This window comes from Littorina saxatilis, linkage group LG11 (assembly GCF_037325665.1).
Source record: "Littorina saxatilis isolate snail1 linkage group LG11, US_GU_Lsax_2.0, whole genome shotgun sequence".
Classification (NCBI taxonomy): Eukaryota; Metazoa; Mollusca; class Gastropoda; order Littorinimorpha; family Littorinidae; genus Littorina; species Littorina saxatilis.
In genome coordinates, this window is record NC_090255.1 from 43,001,802 (window position 1) to 43,023,700 (window position 21,899).

General features: G+C 47.1%; 1 protein-coding gene across 1 annotated transcript in view; it reads right to left on the reverse strand.

The window, feature by feature from the left end:
* Nucleotides 1-8,598, reverse strand: part of LOC138980524 (uncharacterized) — a 79,208-nt gene extending 70,610 nt beyond the window's left edge. Inside the window, exon 1 of the mRNA XM_070353412.1 lies at nt 2,730-8,598. Coding sequence (XP_070209513.1) covers nt 3,688-8,148 — 4,461 coding nt within the window. The 5' untranslated portion in view covers nt 8,149-8,598 and the 3' untranslated portion in view covers nt 2,730-3,687. The remainder of the gene's footprint in view (nt 1-2,729) is intronic.
* Between the last annotated feature and the right edge of the window lie 13,301 nt (nt 8,599-21,899).

A 21,899-nucleotide genomic window follows, 5' to 3' on the forward strand; every position in this document is an offset into this window, starting at 1 on the left:
GGGGGGATGAAGGGGGCCACTTGTCAAGCGATTCCTGTTTACAAATGCACTAACCCATTACTTGTGTCCCAGCAGGCTTTAGTAAAACTAAATTAATACCTACTGGAAGATTACCAGTTTCCAGTATGTTAAAATAGGCTTAACCTATCTACTGCTGGACTTACATCAGAACACTAACAGATTAAACTATACATGAATCGCGAAACAAGCGGCAAGAGAAGAGATTTTTGGAAAAAATACAGGTGAATGAGCAAGAAGGCAGAAAAAAGAAAAGAATTCATGAAGAAAAAGAGAGCATGACAGGAAAGAGGAACCAAAAATCTACCTAACAGCAAACTAGAAAGCTCCTGCGGTTCCAAAAACAGGAGGGGCCTTTAATTTCATAACCGCAGTGCCCCACTGCGGGAGACAATGTTATTGATTTTAATGTTAAAAAGTAACGGTGACAAAATACTTCCTTGAGGAACTCCCATCTTCTGTTCAAAAGAATCGGAGAAAGTAGAACCTACTCGGACCTTAAACTCCCTTTCGGCAAGAAAATTTGAAATAAAAATGGGCAGATTCCCATCAAACCCTGAGGTTTTAAGATCTGATAAAATACCATGCTTCCATGTTGTGTCATACGCCTTTTCCAAATCAAACAAGACGGACACAACGTGTTCTCCGCTTACCAGAGCGTTACGAACAAACGATTCAAAACGAATCAAATGATCCGTTGTACTTTTATGTTTTCGGAAACCACACTGGACTATGTCCAAAGCGTTGATCCTTTCCAAGTGCCACAGTAACCGCTCATGCACCAGTCTCTCCATCGTCTTACAAAGACAACTGGTTAAGGCTATTGGCCGATAATTATTTGGATCCGAATGATCCTTTCCTACGTGTAATAAAAAGGATTAACCGCCTAAGGGCAGAAGCTGGGAACTACCAATTTCTAGAGCTTAAATGCACCTGTCAATCCGACCTCAACATTGCTCATTTGACTTTGGAGTGTGATTTGAACTCATGCCACTTTCAACCCCTGACTCAGTTTATAAAATCGAATAGAAATATCCTGCCAAATACCCCAAATGAAAAATTAAGCTATCTTTTAAGTTTTAATAAAGACCTTGGGTGGCAAGGTCCCAAACTTATCGCTGGACTTGTGCACACGCACCCACTTGGTCCCTGGATATGAAGAGACATTACTGCGGCTGACGCCATTGCTTCTCATATCTTTCTTTCTTTCTTTATTTGGTGTTTAACGTCGTTTTCAACCACTCAAGGTTATATCGCGACGGGGCTTCTCATATAGCTACTTTATATTTTTATCAGAACCTTTAAGAATACTATTTTAAATCCAAGTATCTCTTATTACCATTCTTAATTAGATGAGCGAGAGTGTGCGGGGGGTGGGTGGGTGGTGAACCACTGTACATAAAGGGAAAGTTTGTGTGCGCGCCTGTGTGTGTTTTTTAATCTTAAGACAAATGTCTCCAATGTTTTTACAGAGTGACGTTTGGTTTTTGGGTTTTAATGTCCCTTCAGCAGATGCTAGCTGCTATTCGAGACCGCACAGAGTGACGTTAAATAAACGATTTTACATACATTTTACATACATTTATTTTAACAAAGACTTTTTTTTTTTTTTTTTTTTTTTTTTACAAATTGACGGTTAGTTAGTCATTGTTTACCTTCAAAATACCCCGGCTGCTTGAATGAGCCTTCAATGATTTTTTTCAGGCATAATAACTTTCATAACCCTCTGGATCTTCATGAACGATTGTTCTTGCCGATCTGGCATTCACTCATTGTACCCCCCCCCCCTTTTTTTTCCCTTCCCCTTTTCTGTCCCCACCTTTTGTTTGTCCCGGTGTGTAGCGTCTGGTTGGTTTTTGTGTACTTTTGGTTTCATGTTTGTTTGCTTAACGCCCAGCGGACCACGAAGGGCCATATCAGGGCGGTGCTGCTTTGACATATAACGTGCGCCACACACAAGACAGAAGTCGCAGCACAGGCTTCGTGTCTCACCCAGTCACATTATTCTGACACCGGACCAACCAATCCTAGCACTAACCCCATAATTCCAGACGCCAGGCTGTCACGTTTCAATATATCACTCAAGGTGATTATGAACCGGTTAATTACTACTAATTAACTAACCACACCACGATCCACTCTCGCAGGCATACAATTAAATAGAGTCAACAAAAGTATAAGTTTCAGACGCCTGTTTATGTATAAACTCTCCACCTCCCTCGAGCCTTCACTCAAAATATGTTCCTTTTACGTTCTCAACACGTAAAAAAACCAGTGTTCACTGACAAAATGCCAGTACTATGTAGAAAATTATAGTAACACGCTGAACCCGTGTAAATACAGTCAAAATGAGAATGTTCTGTTCGAAAAGCTCTAGTTCGTGCAGGTGTCACACACCCCACGTTGTCACTACTCCAATGAAATCATAGATACGAAAAGACAACGGTGGTCAACGGGGTGCGTACGACATGGTGCACTTAGCTTTATCTCTGCTGCTGCTGCTTAGCCGGTATGCTGGTTAGTCGGTTCGCTGGTTAGCCGGTCCGCTGGTTAGCCGGTTCGCTGGTTAGCCGGTCCGCTGGTTAGCCGGTCTCCTGGTTAGCCGGTCTCCTGGTTAGCCGGTCTCCTGGTTAGCGTAGCCTCAACAGTTCCCGCCAGAGTCAGCCGTGCCGATGTTACGGGAACGTAACGAACGAACGAAACGAACGAACGAAGGAAGGCTGCAAACAGAAAGCATCGGTGCACTAAACATGTCAGCTACCCCTCACCCACCACCTTAAAACATGTCATCTTTAAATATCTCATCGAGCACGTGGGCCTGCACAAAACTGACTTTTTACAACAACAAAACAGCCATTTTCCGTCCTTCTCTCCCTATCTGCAAAAACCATATACAGATTAGTATTTTAGCGTCACAGAGAATAAATTATGCGCTAACCTGGAAAGAACAACAGAGAGTATTTCATTCCACAACACAGACTCATCAACAGCGTTAAATAATGATTTATTACCTCAAAAGCCTATGATTGTAACTCTCAATGGAAGCAAAGTCCGCCTCCTCCCTGGCACAGTCTCTGTTCGTCAACAGTGACCCAAAACGTCCAGAACCCCTTGTCGAATCCTTATGCGAAAGCCATCGCCGACGAAGGAAATGTGACGACTTGTCCTCAGCAAAATACGTGGCAGAGGAAAGGAATAACTTGTGGAAGTTCCCCTAGAGTGCCGAATATGATACTCGGTGAAAAACCATCATACTCTAGTAACTGTGTGTTAGGTCCTTCCCCTTCTGCCGCTGGGTGTCAAGTGTGTCGTCCTTGAGTCTCTGACAGACCACCTAGCCAAATACACGTGACTGACCTTGTCACCAAACCAGTCCAGCTATACACAGTTTTGCCTCCCCAAGCAGGAAAAAGACACGAGAAACTCAATCCCTGAAAATCCCGTGCGCGCTGTCAGCGAAAAAAACCGTCAGCCCTATGACAGCAGAAACCTGCACTGTGAAGCTCGTGCGTTTCAAAACATCCGTGCTCGGGAGCACTGTCAGCAAAAACTCTGCTGTGTCCAATATCACGCACAGGCGCTTTCTATCATACATTGACCCAGAACAGGCACTCCACTGAGTGACGCTTTCTTGGTCTCTGTCACCCGATCGTGACACACCTCCCCTCTTCAAGACGAAACCTCGGTTTCGCTCACAGTCATGTTCTCCTCTACAGCCCGAGAGAGAAAGTCAGCTCCAACATTGTTGGCGCCCGGAATGACGCGTACCGTGAATTGGTACGGTTGGAGAATCAACGCCCAGCGCATAAGTCTGGCGTTTGCCAACCTTGCAACCTGAAGATATTGCAGAGGTTGATGGTCCGTCTCCAGACAGAAAGGTCGTCCGTACAGGTACGCTTCGAACTTCTGGATGCCCCAGACAATGGCGAGACACTCGCGTTCAACCGTTGCATACGCTGCCTCGGCCGAGGTCAGCTTACGGCTGGCGAAGCAAACAGGGTGCAAAAACCCCTCTGTCTCCTGAAGCAACACTGCCCCAAGTCCCTTCCCTGAAGCGTCTGTCCTCAGCACGAAGTCCTTGTTCAGGTCTGGTAGTCGGAGAATAGGCTGACTGGTGAGTCGCCTCTTCAGGGTGTTGAATGCGGAGCTACATTCCTCAGTCCACACTACAACGGTCGGTTGTAGTTTCTTGGTAAGGTTGGTCAGTGGTAGAGCGATTTCGGCAAAGTGCGGGATGAAGCGTCTATAGAAGCTGGCTAGGCCCAGGAAAGACCTGACTTCTTTCTTCGTGCGCGGTGGCTCCGCCTCCCGAATCTTCTGGATCTTGTCGTCCTCTGGAACGAGCAATCCCTCGCCGACAACATGACCCAGGAAAGACAATTCCCGGAATCCCAAGTAGCACTTGGACGGTTTAGCTCCCAGATTTCCGTCCTTCAACCTTCCGAACACGTCGCGCAGGGCGTCGAGATGTTCAGTCCATGTCTCTGTCGCGATCAGCACATCGTCGATGAAACTGCTGATGTCCTCGCGCTTCAATGGTTCCAAAAGTTTCCTCATCATGCGAGTGAAGACGGCACCTGCATTCTGTAGACCAAAAGGCATGACTGTCCACTGGAACTGGCCGAATGGAGTGGTAAATGCAGTCTTTGGGCGGTCTTCCTCGGCAACTGGGATTTGCCAGTATCCCTTGGTGAGGTCTAATTTTGAAAAATACTTGGCCTTGGCCAAGTGACTGAAGAGGTAGTCCACATCAGGCATGGGTTCCGCGTCAAACGCCGTAATCTTGTTCAGCTTCCGGTAGTCGACACAGAACCTGACGCGTCCATCCTTCTTCTTCACCAGCACAATTGGAGAACTGTAGGGAGAGTTCGCTGGCTCGATGACGCCCAACTTCGTCATGTCGGCGATTTCCTTCCTGACCACCTCCTTCTGGGCATGAGGCATGGGATACTGCTTCGTCCTCACTGGCTGTTTCTCCAGCAAGTCGAAGGTAAACTCCTCTAAATGCGTCTGAAGTGGTATGTCTGTAAGGACCCGTGCTGCATCCTTCAGGATCTCTTGCAAGTCCGCCTGCTGGTCGTCCCCAAGTTCAGGTGAGATGTGCACGTCCGTGTGATCCTCACTAGCCTCCAGCGGACAAACTGGTACCCGTCCTCCTCCCTGTTCTTCCGTTGTCTCGTCCATCACGACAGCAACTGCTTCTGTCACTTTGTCCTTTTCCCCGTAGGCAGTCCTCTCTATGTAGGCGCGCAGCAGGTTGGCGTGGTACAGGCGTGCTTTCCCGTTCATGACGATCCTGTAGTCGTTTTGGCCCACTTTCGCTGTCACCTCAAAAGGTCCTTGCCACTGCAGTTGTAGCTTGTTGTGTTTGACAGGTAGAAGTAGCAACACCCGTTCTCCAATCTTGAAGCTGCGCGGCCGTGCCTTGCGGTCGAATCCTCGCGCGTAACGCTGTGCTGCTCTTCCCAGGTTCTCTTGAGCCAATTTGCAGGTCTCTTCAATCCTGTTCCTGAGTTCTACGATGTAGGTCGCTGTCGTCTGCACCTCCTCGTCAGCTTCTTCGTCCGTCCAAGCTTGACGCAGGATAGCCATGGGACCGCGTACCTGTCTGCCGTACAACAACTCAAATGGGGAAAAACCCAAGCTCTCCTGAGGAACCTCGCGGTATGCAAAAAGCAATGCTGGGATGTACCTGTCCCACGTGCGTGGTTTCTCCTGAGCTAGTTTCCTCAGCATGGTCTTCAAGGTGCCATTGAACCTTTCCACCAGTCCGTTGCACTGAGCATGGTAAGGAGTGGTGAAGTGCTGCTCCAGTGATAGCAGTCGTGCTGCCTCCGCCATCACTCCTCCCGTGAACTGCGTGCCTCTGTCGGTGAGTACCTCTGATGGAATTCCCAGCCGGGACCACATAGTAACCAGAGCCTCAGCTACTCGCGTGGCTTCAATCGATTTCAGAGGGATCGCCTCTGGGTATCGAGTAGCGTAGTCCACCATGGTCAAAATGTATCTGTTTCCGTCCTCAGACGCAGGCAAGATGGGCCCGATGATGTCCACTGCCACCCGACGAAAGGGTTCGTCGATGAGCGGCATCTTCTCTAAGGGGACCTTCCTCACCCTTCCTTTGGCAACCACCTTCTGGCACTTATCGCAGGACGCACAGAAACGTCGGACATCCGTGCAGATGCCTGGCCAGTAAAAGTGGCGCCAGACACGATCCGTGGTCTTCTTGGTACCAAGATGACCTCCCAGAATCGAGTCGTGTGCCGTTGCCATGACACCCTCGCGAAACTCGCGAGGCACGACAACCTGTTTGAATGTACCTTCTTGGTTGCTGAACTCACGGTAGAGCAACTTCTTGTCCCTGAGGAACTTTGACCTCCCATGCTTCCCGCTCAGCTTCACCTTCCCCGACTTCGCGTGCTCCCGAGGAGTAGCTAAGGTCGGGTCAGAATCCTGAGCCTTCGCGAGAAGCGCGGGGGTCACGTTCCCCAGGGCAGCTCGTGCAGCAGGTAGGGGTTTGAGAGGTTTGTCCTCTCGCTCCGCCTGTGCCCGCGTGAGCACTGAAATGACGTCGGGAGACCGATAAACGGGAACCTCCCTGGTGACGCCGTCCACAAACTGAACCCGGTTTCCAATGAGCAGGTCGCATGGAGGATCGTCCATGACGACGGCCACAATGGTCCCCGTGAACAACGGGGTTACGACCTTGATCACTGCCGTGTTCAAGTCGTAAGCGTGAGATGCCTCGGCCATTCTCACCCTGATGCTGTCTCCTGTGTAGGCCATAGCTGGAACTAGACTCGCCCGAACCACTATCATGTCTGCCCCTGTGTCCCGCAGACCTTCGCCCTTCACTCCGTTAACGTAGACGTTGCAGTGGGGCTGGAAATGTTTCCTGGAGCACGGAACGCAGAGTTGTGGGATGGTGCATGAGCTCGTGACGTCCCTGAACTCCTCACTGCCAACGAAGTGAACGCCCTTCTGGTCAGCCTGTCTCTTGTGGCAGTCCTTCTTCACGTGGCCCCGCTTGTTGCAGTAGTAACACTGGATGTCAGTTCTGGAACTCGATCCCTTGTGTCCCTGATCGTCCTTCCCGTCCTTGGGTCCTGAAGAACCCGAATTTCCCGTTTTTCCTGGCCGTGAGCCTGAAGATTTGCCGGAGATCGCCTGGGCGTCCTCGTGCACTCTGATCCAGTCGGCTGCCTCCTGAGTAGTCTTGGGCTGGTGCTCCTGCACGAAGGTCACCACCTCAGGTCGCAGGCTGGACATCAGTTGTTCCATGACTATGAGGTCGGCAAGGTCGTTGACGGTCCAGTCCTTTTCGGCCATCTCCACCCAGCGCCGCAGGTAGAGGTTAAGGCGTGCCACAAACTGATGACTCAGCTCGCCGCTCAGTCTCTTGCTGTTACGCAGACGTCGTCTGTAGGCTTCAGCAGTCAGGTTAAAGCGCTGGAGTAACGCCTTCTTAAGTGCCTGATAGTCTCTCGCCTCGTCGTCCTCCAAAGCGTTGTAGAGCTGCAATGCGCGTCCCTTTAAGCAGGTGCTAAGGCGGCTAGCCCACGTGGCCTCTTCCCACTTCTGGTCGGATGCAATGCGCTCAAACCGGCGTAAAAAATCGTCGAGCTCGTCCTTGTCATCGTCGAACGTCGGCAGTCTCGTACGGTCGGCAACAAACGTCGGCGCGCTAGCCTGAGTAAGCGTACCCTTCTCGGCCTGTAGCCTAGCTAGTTCTAGCTGGAGATCGCGATCCGCCTGTTCCTTCCGGTCTAGTCTGTCACGTTCGTCTTTCTTTTCTTGTCTGTCACGTTCGGCCTGTCGTTCTCTTTCTTGTCTGTCAAGTTCGTCTTTCTCTTTCTTGTCCTGTCTGTCACGTTCGTCTTTCCTTTCCTGTCTGTCTCGTTCTGCCTGTCGTTCGGCCTGTCGTTCTCTTTCTTGTCTGTCAAGTTCGTCCTTCTTGTCCTGTCTGTCACGTTCTTCTTTTCTTGTCAGTCGCTCAAATTCTTCCTTCCGTTCCACTTCTAAGCGTTTTAGAACGCTTCGGGCTCTAACGCGTGCGTCTCGCTCAGTCGGTTGCTCACTGCCAGGAGTCTCGAAAGTTATTCTCCTCGTCGGAGATCCCCCTGTAGCCATGGTTAGTTTTAGCAAAGCTTTATCACAAAAGTAAGTCTAACGCAGCTATAGCTAGAATACGCGGTGACGAAAGCGGTGGATACAAAAATCCAGCAACCGGAAAATGCAGAAGAAAAATCCAAACGGTGTAGAACAAATCGCGTAGCCTACTTTATGGCTGCTTTCTGCGGTGAAACAAAGTGTTTCCCACAGCCGTGGCCTACTTTATCGGCTGCTTTTTGCGGTGAAACAGAGTGTTTCCCACAGCCTTGGTTAGGACAGAAGTCCTCGGACCCTTCCCCCCCAAAATTCCAACAAAGTCAAAATATGGAGAAAAATCCAAGTAAAACAAGACGGTAGAAAATGTAACCTGTTACGGAATGCGAAACAACAATGTAGAGAAAACTGAGTAAAACGAATAACAAATCCGCTAACCCCGCTCAGCTCTCTGCAACGGAAAACTCTGAACGTACAACAACAAAGATTCACAAACAAAGAAAGGGGAGGTAATCACAGTTAGCGCATACAATAGCTTACAAATTACAATTTACATTTCCTGCAAGATGTGAATCGCTTAAGGTGTGGTATATGATCAAAACTATACAAAAAAGGGTGGCACCAAGCAGAAAATAAGTCGAGCACTGACGAGATTATCTGCTCTTAGTTATCCTTAATTGGTGGGTCTTTATCAGTTGGAAATTAACTGAGTAAATCCCGGCTTGGCCCCCACGTGTCACGTTTCAATATATCACTCAAGGTGATTATGAACCGGTTAATTACTACTAATTAACTAACCACACCACGATCCACTCTCGCAGGCATACAATTAAATAGAGTCAACAAAAGTATAAGTTTCAGACGCCTGTTTATGTATAAACTCTCCACCTCCCTCGAGCCTTCACTCAAAATATGTTCCTTTTACGTTCTCAACACGTAAAAAAACCAGTGTTCACTGACAAAATGCCAGTACTATGTAGAAAATTATAGTAACACGCTGAACCCGTGTAAATACAGTCAAAATGAGAATGTTCTGTTCGAAAAGCTCTAGTTCGTGCAGGTGTCACACACCCCACGTTGTCACTACTCCAATGAAATCATAGATACGAAAAGACAACGGTGGTCAACGGGGTGCGTACGACATGGTGCACTTAGCTTTATCTCTGCTGCTGCTGCTTAGCCGGTATGCTGGTTAGTCGGTTCGCTGGTTAGCCGGTCCGCTGGTTAGCCGGTTCGCTGGTTAGCCGGTCCGCTGGTTAGCCGGTCTCCTGGTTAGCCGGTCTCCTGGTTAGCCGGTCTCCTGGTTAGCGTAGCCTCAACAGTTCCCGCCAGAGTCAGCCGTGCCGATGTTACGGGAACGTAACGAACGAACGAAACGAACGAACGAAGGAAGGCTGCAAACAGAAAGCATCGGTGCACTAAACATGTCAGCTACCCCTCACCCACCACCTTAAAACATGTCATCTTTAAATATCTCATCGAGCACGTGGGCCTGCACAAAACTGACTTTTTACAACAACAAAACAGCCATTTTCCGTCCTTCTCTCCCTATCTGCAAAAACCATATACAGATTAGTATTTTAGCGTCACAGAGAATAAATTATGCGCTAACCTGGAAAGAACAACAGAGAGTATTTCATTCCACAACACAGACTCATCAACAGCGTTAAATAATGATTTATTACCTCAAAAGCCTATGATTGTAACTCTCAATGGAAGCAAAGTCCGCCTCCTCCCTGGCACAGTCTCTGTTCGTCAACAGTGACCCAAAACGTCCAGAACCCCTTGTCGAATCCTTATGCGAAAGCCATCGCCGACGAAGGAAATGTGACGACTTGTCCTCAGCAAAATACGTGGCAGAGGAAAGGAATAACTTGTGGAAGTTCCCCTAGAGTGCCGAATATGATACTCGGTGAAAAACCATCATACTCTAGTAACTGTGTGTTAGGTCCTTCCCCTTCTGCCGCTGGGTGTCAAGTGTGTCGTCCTTGAGTCTCTGACAGACCACCTAGCCAAATACACGTGACTGACCTTGTCACCAAACCAGTCCAGCTATACACAGTTTTGCCTCCCCAAGCAGGAAAAAGACACGAGAAACTCAATCCCTGAAAATCCCGTGCGCGCTGTCAGCGAAAAAAACCGTCAGCCCTATGACAGCAGAAACCTGCACTGTGAAGCTCGTGCGTTTCAAAACATCCGTGCTCGGGAGCACTGTCAGCAAAAACTCTGCTGTGTCCAATATCACGCACAGGCGCTTTCTATCATACATTGACCCAGAACAGGCACTCCACTGAGTGACGCTTTCTTGGTCTCTGTCACCCGATCGTGACACAGGCGGAGCAGCCACTAGATTGCCAATTTTAAAGTCTTAGGTATGACCCGGCCGGGGTTCGAACCCACGACCTCCCGATCACGGGGCGAACGCCTTTGGTTTTATGTGGCTATGTTTATTGTGCTATGTGGCTATGTTTTATGTGTGCTATGTTTTGTACGCGCGTGTTCATTGTTTCGTTTTGACTGACGACTTCTGACATACTTGATGACTTGACTTCACTGAGACGGAATCAGCTTGGCCAGGCTGCCTGACGGACAGACTTACAGACAGTAGGACGATGACAAAAACTTGCTTTGTTCAGCCACTTGTTTTGATTTGTTCGACTTCGTTTTACGACATTGGTTTTCCGGCATTTGTTTTCGATCATCATTTTTCACTTTGGAATGTCGCTACGACAAATGCAAGTTGTTTGTGTGCTAGATTCAATGACCTTTCTATTTTTGTAATTCTTTTTGCCTTTGGCTCACGTACACTCAAGGTCATTGATTTATCCAGCTTCGCGGCAAAGCATTTTTATCGCTTTTCACGTGCGCTCAAGAATCTAGTTTTTGGATCAAACCAGTTGCTCGCAGTTGTTGAAGTACAGGCGCTTGCGATGTGTTCATAAACACATAGAAAATTAATTGTTGCACTATGTAACTGTAGTGATTTTGTCGTCACATCATGGGCCTGTATGTTGTCACTGAAAGTTTTGAGGTCCACGTGAGAATTTTTTGTGAGTTTTGAAAATCTTGCTGGATAGGTTTTGGCCTCTAAACAGGCATTCTTGCCGTGGCCCTCAGGGAGAGAGGAACTCCATCCATCCTCCATCCATCCACCAAGTTCCATAGTTTTTTCAAAACGTTGTAACTGTAACTGTAAGTGCTATTTTTTGAGAAGTGATGTGCCACAGTGTGATTCATGTTACCAGGGAGCCAAAGGTATTTCTTGCTTTTTTTGTTTGTTTGTAAATGTTTTCCTGTTTGTGTTGAGAGACTTGGTTCAGATTATGTCAAAGCTGAAGTTTTTCTGGAAAGTTTACTTTGAAGAAACCAGTATTCTTTTGGTTTGTGAATGCATTATTTGACTAGTTTCACTTTGAGTTTTCACACTTCAATTCATTGAATTTCCACAGCATTTGAAGGAAGAATTTCAGTGTCAAAAAGGAATGTTTATCTTCTAGTCTTTTGTGTGGAAACCATTTTCAAATTGGTAATTTCTGCTTAGTTGAATATAAATAGCATTTTGCAGGAATTGGTAACACAGGATAAAATTTGTTCTGCATTGGCAGTCTGATTCACTTCTCTCAACTTGTTTGTCATTGTCTGAGAACCAAGGTTTGTGCATTCATTGCGTGTCCTTGTACTTTTGTATATTGTGTTATTGGAGGTTCTGTTCTGTTGACTAATGCAGACAGTGGCAAGGTGCAAGGTGTAATTTTATGAACAATCTTGAGGGCCCCAAAGGGTTTAAAACAGTGATCGTGATTGGCGTTTTTTGACCTTTCTGTGACCGTGATTGCCGAAATTTCCATTTCTGTGATCGTGATGGGACTTTGCCCGTGATCCGTGATGACCAAAAAATCAAGTCTCGTGATCGTGATCGTCATTTGTTTTCGTGATCGTGATGGGCATTATTGCAAAGCATTTTATTTTCAACGTACATTTTTCACAGCTGTATCACTCTATGATCCTCTATTCGTCAAGGAGCCAATCCCGATTGAAGGGAAGCAACAACACATTCAGAAATATGATTTTGACAGCGATTGCTTCCCTTTAAGAGAACCAATCACACACAAAAAGAGATCCAATCAGAAGGCAAATTGCAAAAGTCTGCCAAACTTCACCCAATGGAAGAGCTTCGTGCAAAAGTTTTGAGTGCATTCAGTCAAATTCGAATTCGAAGATCAAAAATGGCGTGCAGCGGTACTGTCATCGAACTTCTGTTATATTGTGTGGATTCAAGCCAGACCAAAGCAGGCGGCGAGAATGCCTTCCTTGGTGGAAAGGTCAGGCTACGGGTCGGTCTTTCCGAAGACGAAATATTAAGGTATGTTGATCTATGTTGCTCTATGACTGTTCTGAATGTAGGCAAAGATCTTGAAATTTGTTCAAGATCTTTGAGTTTGAGTGAGATCATTGACATTGTCGACATTGCCACGTCCGGCTGTCACTCGCTCAGTGTGACCTCCACTGGCTCGAGATCGAGTCTGCGTGTAGCCAAAACCGAAACTAGAAATGTGTTTTTCATCCCAGCAACGTGGACACGCTTGGCATAGATTCTAATTGTCGCTTCTTTGTATTAAGCTTGGATTTATTTTAGTGCCTGTAAACTTTAATATCAACAATGGGTTAAATTCAGAAACAATGGCGGGGAGACGTGCCAGTTTGGGTCACTTGATCCTCATGTCAAAGACGATCAAAGTCATGTTCGTTGGGGATTTTGTCAGGCATGCTACTTTTCCGGTAATTGCTGGAAATACGATAAAGCCGTTTTCAAAATCCGGTAAAGTCAAATTTATTTCGGTGAAGTTGAAAAATTTCCTTGAAAAATTTCCGCAAAAACGATCCGTGTGAATATCGCGCAACGCGACCGGGCGCCGGTCTCAATGAAGCCAGCGCACAGTAGTGTTGTTTTCACCAGTTTGGAGGTGTGTTGAATGGTGGTGGGGGGAGGCTAAAATGGGATTTTTAACAAGATCACAACACTATTACAGCCCTGAAAATGATGCCCAGAATGCACCAGATTGCACAGATTTTAACCGTTCTTTGAAAAAAATTCCGGGGGGTCATGCCCCCGGACCCCCCTAGTTGCCTCGCCTGTTTCGCAGGCTCAGGCTTGTGGCGAAGCCACTGGCACTGCGCGCTTCTTTCAGGTAAAACCATTTTTGGCCTGTAGCATTCCTGTTTGTTTTTCAAGGCCATGAAACCAGGCGATGGTGTACCTCAAATAGTATGGCAAAGTTGAAAATAAAGAACCCATCACACATACATGTACTTTCATTTCAATCCACCCAATAGTTTTTGAGAAAATGGGTTTACAAGATTTAGCTCTGGAAATGTGAAATTGTGCAAGTATATATTCATGTGTGTGAGTGAGGGTGTGGGAGTTGAATGTGTATGAGTGGAGAGAGAGAGAGAGAGAGAGAGAGAGAGAGAGAGAGAGAGAGAGAGAGAGAGAGAGAGAGACAGAGACAGAGACAGAGAGAGAGAAAACAATGAAAATAACATTCTTGTTACTGATTACAAATCATGATACATGTATGTATTTCTATGTGTGTATGAAAGAGAATTCAAAAAATAATAAAAAAGTGCAACAGTTCTCACTTTGTGTTGAATAAACAATAGATCCAGAGGAGCGAATTACTGTGTGGTTGTGTTTACTTTGACACGTGCTTTCTGTACATGCAACTTTTACCGTGACCGTGATTTGCCACTGGTGTTCGTGATCGTGAAAACAAAAATCAAGGTAACTGTGATCGTGAAAGCTAAAATTTCCCTTCCCGTGATCGTGATGATACCCCCCCTTTGGGGCCCTCAATCTTCCCATATATTTTCTCTGAATTTGATGACGTACATTTTCCACGTGAAGTCAAGAACTATGTTTCTTCATTGACAAAGCCCACTGTATTTTCAAGATAACGTTAAACTGGTTATCAGTACTGCTTGATTCCACCAAGAATGATAAGAAATGTAAAGTAAAGGATAAAGCTTTGGTTTTATGAAGTAGAAACCCATGATAAATATCTTCTCATTGTGGACTCAAGCACTCAATTTTAAGTGTATTCAACTGAAATTAAGTTTGTAGTTAAGACCCCTTATTTGGTTCACTTTTCAGTTAATACCGGATCATCGTCTGTCAAAGTCAAACCTGCCCCAAGTAACCATTGAACATGAATGTCTCATTCAATGAAAGGAATGTCAAATGAGAAATGTTCTACATGATGAAGAAGAAATAACGCTAAATGACACATTGTTGAGCATGAGATGACGTCTACAAATGTATAATCTACAGTCATGCTCAATAAATATTCACCAATTCTACGCAGATGTGTTCCGTGTTTACTGACTGAAACTACCCCAACCTACAGGTGTTGACAATCATCGTTTATTCACACACAAGGTCGCCTTCGCTCTCAAAAGCTAGTACAACGATTGTACATCAGTGATTCTTGAATGCTCCTCAGCCACTTTAATGAGCCTTTGATGATTTCTTTTTCAGGCAAGACTTTCTTTATTTGGTGTTTAACGTCGTTTTCAACCACGAAGGTTATATCACGACGGGTTCAGGCGAGACAACTTTGATCCTTTTCAGAGTGTTCACCACGGGTTCTTCAACGTTTGTTCAGTAGCGTTTCTTCAAAGTGCCTTGGTCGCTTGCATTTAATAAACACTTGGTCATGTTTCAGACTCAGACTCAGACGAGGTCGACCAATGGGGGCTGCCACCAAGGAAGAGGCGGCGGGTGGAGTGTCCGCCTGGACCGTCTGGTCAGGAGATGGAGGGGGAGAGGAGGGAGGTTGGTTTTTGGGGTTTAATGTCTCTTCAGCAGATGCTAGCTGCTATTCGAGACCGAGAGGAGGGAGGAGAAGCGGCCCGCGAAGAAGGGGTACGTGAAGAAGGGGTACCTGAAGACGGGGCCATGGCATCCCAGCTGGCGCATCATGGACCAGGATGATGTGGACTTCCACGTCACCGAGACCGACCCAGGGTTCTGAGCTTCATTCCAGACCTGGAGGACCTGGAGGCCAACTGACACGTTGAGACGGCAGGAGAGGAGGAGGAAGGCGCCGGACCCTCCATGCCGGAGGACCCCTTGCAAGACTTTTGTTTGTTTGTTTGTTTATTTGTTGCTTAACGTCCAGCCGACTACGCAGAGCCATATCAGGACGAGGAAGGGGGGGATGAAGGGGGCCACTTGTCAAGCGATTCCTGTTTACAAATGCACTAACCCATTACTTGTGTCCCAGCAGGCTTTAGTAAAACTAAATTAATACCTACTGGAAGATTACCAGTTTCCAGTATGTTAAAATAGGCTTAACCTATCTACTGCTGGACTTACATCAGAACACTAACAGATTAAACTATACATGAATCGCGAGACAAGCGGCAAGAGAAGAGATTTTTGGAAAAAATACAGGTGAATGAGCAAGAAGGCAGAAAAAAGAAAAGAATTCATGAAGAAAAAGAGAGCATGACAGGAAAGAGGAACCAAAAATCTACCTAACAGCAAACTAGAAAGCTCCTGCGGTTCCAAAAACAGGAGGGGCTTTTAATTTCATAACCGCAGTGCCCCACTGCGGGATTGCAAGACTTTCTTTCTTTCTTTATTTGGTGTTTAACGTCGTTTTCAACCACCCTTGCTAGACGGCCTGCCTGTGCAGGTGGATGCAGAGCCAGTATCTCTGGTTGCCCCAGTTCCGGTCGCCCCGGTTCTGGCGGCCCCGGCTCCCCGGGCTCCGGGTCCTATGAGGGTGAGACGAAGGAAGGTTAGGCCGACGCCCAGTCTGCTGCCCCGGCGTAGCTGCCGACTGGCCGCACGACCGGGTTTATTATGTGACCCGGTCAGGAACGTCTGTTAGGCCTCCTGATCGGTTCACACCTTAAGCTCTGGCCGTCCGGAAGCACCGGGTGAGTAATGTGGTCGGTTATGGTTGGCTTTTTCTCTTCTTTTTGGCTCACGTAAGTGTAGCCTATGCGATGGTAAACTGTGTCTGTCTGTGCGTGCGTGCGTGCGTATGTATGTATGTGTGTATGTCTGTGGTAGAAACTTTAACATTTTTGGCTAAACACCGAAATACTCATTTCACGTGGTTAATTTTCAAGCACCATCTTCAAATTATTGAAGCAATGATCAACATTGTGTCGGCATGTGTGTAGTTAAAGCGTGTATCCAAAGAAAACGGGTGGTGGGGGGTTTTGAAGGGGTACAAGCAGTTGACTGATTTGTGTCGTGTTTGGCATGTAGACGGCAGGTCAGGTGTCAAGATCAGGTCAGGTGTCAAGATCAGGTCAGGGGTCGCGCGAAGGATTGTGGTCCAGTTCTCACCTCGCCGATTCGCCGGGGAAGACGATTTCATGTTGTTCGGTTTCTAAGCTCCAGAAAAGTAAATAAAGAAGATACCAAAGGGAGATTTCCTACAATTTGATCTGCACGGCGTGTTTCCAATGTCCACGCGAGGAAGAGCTGTCGAAAGCGCGGCAGTCAGTGTCGATCTTGCAGCCGTATCCCGGTAAGTTCAGAGACAGATCTAGTGTCTCCCACTCTGATAACGTGTCACCTACTGTTAATCCGTTTTGTTTTAATTTCTTTTTATTTCAGCAGACACGGATGTCAAACACAGTGCTGGGCAGTCACCTCTAGTGAAATGAGTTGATCTAAAGTGCCTGTAATGTTTGGATGTCTTTGCTCGTGGTTCGATTTATGTGAATTTCAAGACTTGCAGTAGAGTCTCAAGTTAAGTTTACTCTGCCCGAAAAAAACTGTCCACCATTTACTTGAACATGCAGATATAAGGAAACGGAATGAATCTGTTCTCAAAGTCAAAATGATCACGATTTTTTCCTCAGATTCAAAACATGCACTGTCATGGTTTTGTCTGTACAATTTAGTAAGTCTTAAGTACTTTGCAACAACTTCCTTGAACGTGAAAGACAGTTTTTGAATGCTAGATCTGTATCGCGTTTCATTCCAGACTCGATCCTCTCTTTGATTGTAGATCTACTGTTTGCTGTTTACGCACTATCATATGATTCGCTATGTAACGTTTGGTAAGCTTACCTTGCCACAGCTTTCTTGTCTTTGTTGGCATTTCTGGCTGTGTTGACCGTCAGAATTATTTTAAGAACCAGGCTGCTGCAGTCGACATGTTTCGCATATTGTAGGGTTACCATGCTGCATAGGTAAAGTGGCTTGTATAACCTGACTATTCTGTTTCAAAACACTGTTTATATTTGTGTAGGTTGTAGTCATCATAACTAATCGCATTTTGCCATTTGTTTCAGAAAGGAGGTTAACCTACAACAAGATCGACGCTATGTCAGATATATGCCTTAGCCACATGAAGACTTCCGAATTTAGATCTACTCGGCATGGTGACAAGTCTTGATGAAAAGTATAGGACTGAGGACAGCAGTGGAAAAAGTGCCCACATGGCAGGTACCTAACCTATTACCCTAGTCATTTTATCTGTTTGCCTTCTTTTGAAAATTATACATGGAGTTGATATGATGCGTTAGTTTTAACTGTGTGTGTGTGTGTGTGTGTGCGTGTGTGTGTGTGTGTGTGTGTTTGTGTGTGTGTGTTACGGAGTGAGTGAGTTTGTGTTATGTTACTGTTTGTTGATTTCTTACGGGAGCCTTGAAGGCTTCGCCTCTTGTTTTTTTTTAAATCTTTGTTTTTTGTATTGCTGGTTGGTTGATTGTAGTTAATAACCAAAACAAAATTCAGCTAGATTATTTTCTTTCTTTATTTGGTGTTTAACGTCGTTTTCAACCACGAAGGTTATATCGCGACGGGGAAAGGGATAGAGCCACTTGTCAATTGTTTCTTGTTCACAAAAGCACTAATCAAAAAATTGCTCCAGGGGCTTGCAACGTAGTACAATATATTATTACCTTACTGGGAGAATGCAAGTTTCCAGTACAAAGGACTTAACAATTCTTACATACTGCTTGACTAAAATCTTTACAAAAATTGATTATATTCTATACAAGAAACACTTAAGGGTAAAAGGAGAAACAGAATCCGTTAGTCGCCTCTTACGACATGCTGGGGAGCATCGGGTAAATTCTTCCCCCTAACCGGCGGGGGGTCAACACTGGTCTGCCTGTTGGCGGTAGTCCCCGTTAGTTCTCCAAGTCACCCACTGGCTGGGACCATGACGGGAGAGTGCACTGGCTGTGACCATGACGAGAGAGTGGACTGGTTGTGACCATGACGAGAGAGTGGACTGGTTGTGACCATGACGAGAGAGTGGACTGGTTGTGACCATGACGAGAGAGTGGACTGGTTGTGACCATGACGAGAGAGTGGACTGGTTGTGACCATGACGAGAGAGTGGACTGGTTGTGACCATGACGAGAGAGTGGACTGGTTGTGACCATGACGAAAGAGTGGACTGGTTGTGACCATGACGAGAGAGTGGACTGGTTGTGACCATGACGAGAGAGTGGACTGGTTGTGACCATGACGAGAGAGAGGACTGGTTGTGACCATGACGAGAGAGTGGACTGGCTGTGACCATGACGGGAGAGTGCACTGGCTGTGACTATGATGAGAGAGTGCAGTGGTTGTGACTATGACGAGAGAGTGCAGTGGTTGTGACTATGACGAGAGAGTGCACTGGTTGTGACCATGACGAGAGAGTGCACTGGCTGTGACCATGACGAGAGAGTGCACTGGTTGTGACCATGACGAGAGAGTGCACTGGTTGTGACTATGACGAGAGAGTGCACTGGTTGTGACCATGACGAGAGAGTGGACTGGTTGTGACCATGACGAGAGAGTGCACTGGCTGTGACCATGACGAGAGAGTGCACTGGCTGTGACCATGACGAGAGAGTGGACTGGTTGTGACCATGACGAGAGAGTGCACTGGCTGTGACTATGATGAGAGAGTGCACTGGCTGTGACCATGACGAGAGAGTGCACTGGCTGTGACCATGACGAGAGAGTGCACTGGCTGTGACCATGACGAGAGAGTGCACTGGCTGTGACCATGAGAGAGTGCACTGGTTGTGACCATGACGAGAGAGTGGACTGGTTGTGACCATGACGAGAGAGTGCACTGGCTGTGACTATGATGAGAGACTGGACTGGTTGTGACCATGACGAGAGAGTGCACTGGCTGTGACCATGACGATAGAGTGCACTGGCTGTGACCATGACGAGAGAGTGGACTGGCTGTGACCATGACGAGAGAGTGGACTGGCTGTGACCATGACGAGAGAGTGGACTGGTTGTGACCATGACGAGAGAGTGGACTGGTTGTGACCATGACGAGAGAGTGCACTGGCTGTGACCATGACGATAGAGTGCACTGGCTGTGACCATGACGAGAGAGTGCACTGGCTGTGACCATGACGAGAGAGTGGACTGGTTGTGACCATGACGAGAGAGTGCACTGGCTGTGACCATGACGAGAGAGTGGACTGGCTGTGACCATGACGAGAGAGTGGACTGGTTGTGACCATGACGAGAGAGTGCACTGGCTGTGACCATGACGAGAGAGTGCACTGGCTGTGACCATGACGATAGAGTGCACTGGCTGTGACCATGACGAGAGAGTGCACTGGCTGTGACCATGACGAGAGAGTGGACTGATTGTGACCATGACGAGAGAGTGCACTGGCTGTGACTATGACGAGAGATTGCACTGGCTGTGACCATGACGATAGAGTGCACTGGCTGTGACCATGACGAGAGAGTGCACTGGCTGTGACCATGACGAGAGAGTGGACTGGTTGTGACCATGACGAGAGAGTGCACTGGCTGTGACCATGATGAGAGAGTGCACTGGCTGTGACCATGACGAGAGAGTGCACTGGCTGTGACCATGACGAGAGAGTGGACTGGTTGTGACCATGACGAGAGAGTGCACTGGCTGTGACCATGACGAGAGAGTGCACTGGCTGTGACCATGACGATAGAGTGCACTGGCTGTGACCATGACGAGACAGTGCACTGGCTGTGACCATGACGAGAGAGTGGACTGGTTGTGACCATGACGAGAGAGTGCACTGGCTGTGACTATGATGAGAGAGTGCACTGGCTGTGACCATGACGAGAGAGTGCACTGGCTGTGACCATGACGAGAGAGTGGACTGGCTGTGACCATGACGAGAGAGTGGACTGGTTGTGACTATGACGAGAGAGTGCACTGGTTGTGACCATGACGAGAGAGTGCAGTGGCTGTGACTATGACGATAGAGTGCACTGGCTGTGACCATGACGAGAGAGTGCACTGGCTGTGACCATGACGAGAGAGTGGACTGGTTGTGACCATGACGAGAGAGTGCACTGGCTGTGACCATGACGAGAGAGTGGACTGGCTGTGACCATGACGAGAGAGTGGACTGGTTGTGACCATGACGAGAGAGTGCACTGGCTGTGACCATGACGAGAGAGTGCACTGGTTGTGACCATGACGATAGAGTGCACTGGCTGTGACCATGACGAGAGAGTGGACTGGTTGTGACCATGACGAGAGAGTGCACTGGCTGTGACCATGACGAGAGAGTGCACTGGCTGTGACTATGACGAGAGAGTGCACTGGTTGTGACCATGACGAGAGAGTGCACTGGCTGTGACCATGACGAGAGAGTGCACTGGCTGTGACCATGACGAGAGAGTGCACTGGCTGTGACCATGACGAGAGTGCACTGGCTGTGACTATGATGAGAGAGTGGACTGGTTGTGACCATGACGAGAGAGTGCACTGGTTGTGACTATGACGAGAGAGTGGACTGGTTGTGACCATGACGAGAGAGTGCACTGGTTGTGGCCATGACGAGAGAGTGGAGTGCCGGTGTGACTGGCGACTTCCCTCTGCCTCAAGGACACTGACTTCAAGGACACTGACTTCAAGGACACTGACTTCAACCACACCTTCTGCCAACACTGGTCTTTCTTTCTTTGGTGTTTAACGTCGTTTTTAACCATTCAAGGTTATATCGCGACGGGGAAAGGGGGGAGATGGGATAGAGCCATTTGTTAATTGTTTCTTGTTCACAAAAGCACTAATCAAAAAATTGCTCCAGGGGCTTGCAACGTAGTACAATATATTACCTTACTGGGAGAATGCAAGTTTCCAGTACAAAGGACTTAACATTTCTTACATACTGCTTGACTAAAATCTTTACAAACATTGACTATATTCTATAAAAGAAACACTTAACAAGGGTAAAAGGAGAAACAGAATCCGTTAGTCGCCTCTTACGACATGCTGGGGAGCATCGGGCAAATTCTCTCTCGTCCCAACCAATATGGGACTCCCCCTAACACGCGGGGGGGGGGGGGGTTGCTATTTTATTATAAGGGGTAAGTGATGGTTATTGTTTATCGTCTCTTCAGCACGTTATGCTATTCGAGACCGAGGAGTAGGTAAAGATGGCGATGAGTTATGATCTTTTTATGTCTTGTTTCTTCAAATGATCTTTCTTTCTTTCTTTATTTGGTGTTTAACGTCGTTTTCAACCATTCAAGGTTATATCGCGACGACTTCAAATGATGCTGATGTCCCACCAGTTTGTGACAATCAGGGTTGGTTGGTTGGTTAGTATTGTTTATATAGTGCCTTTTAATTACACTGCTTTCTGGTTTGCACCAGAAAATTCTAGTCTTGCATTCATAGTTTATATTTCTGGTTGTGCATGCCGATGTGGCATGCATTCACCTACTTTTTGTTGTAATTACGTTTGCTCAAGCCATTGCACGATGTAAAAAGAAGTAAACCGTGTTT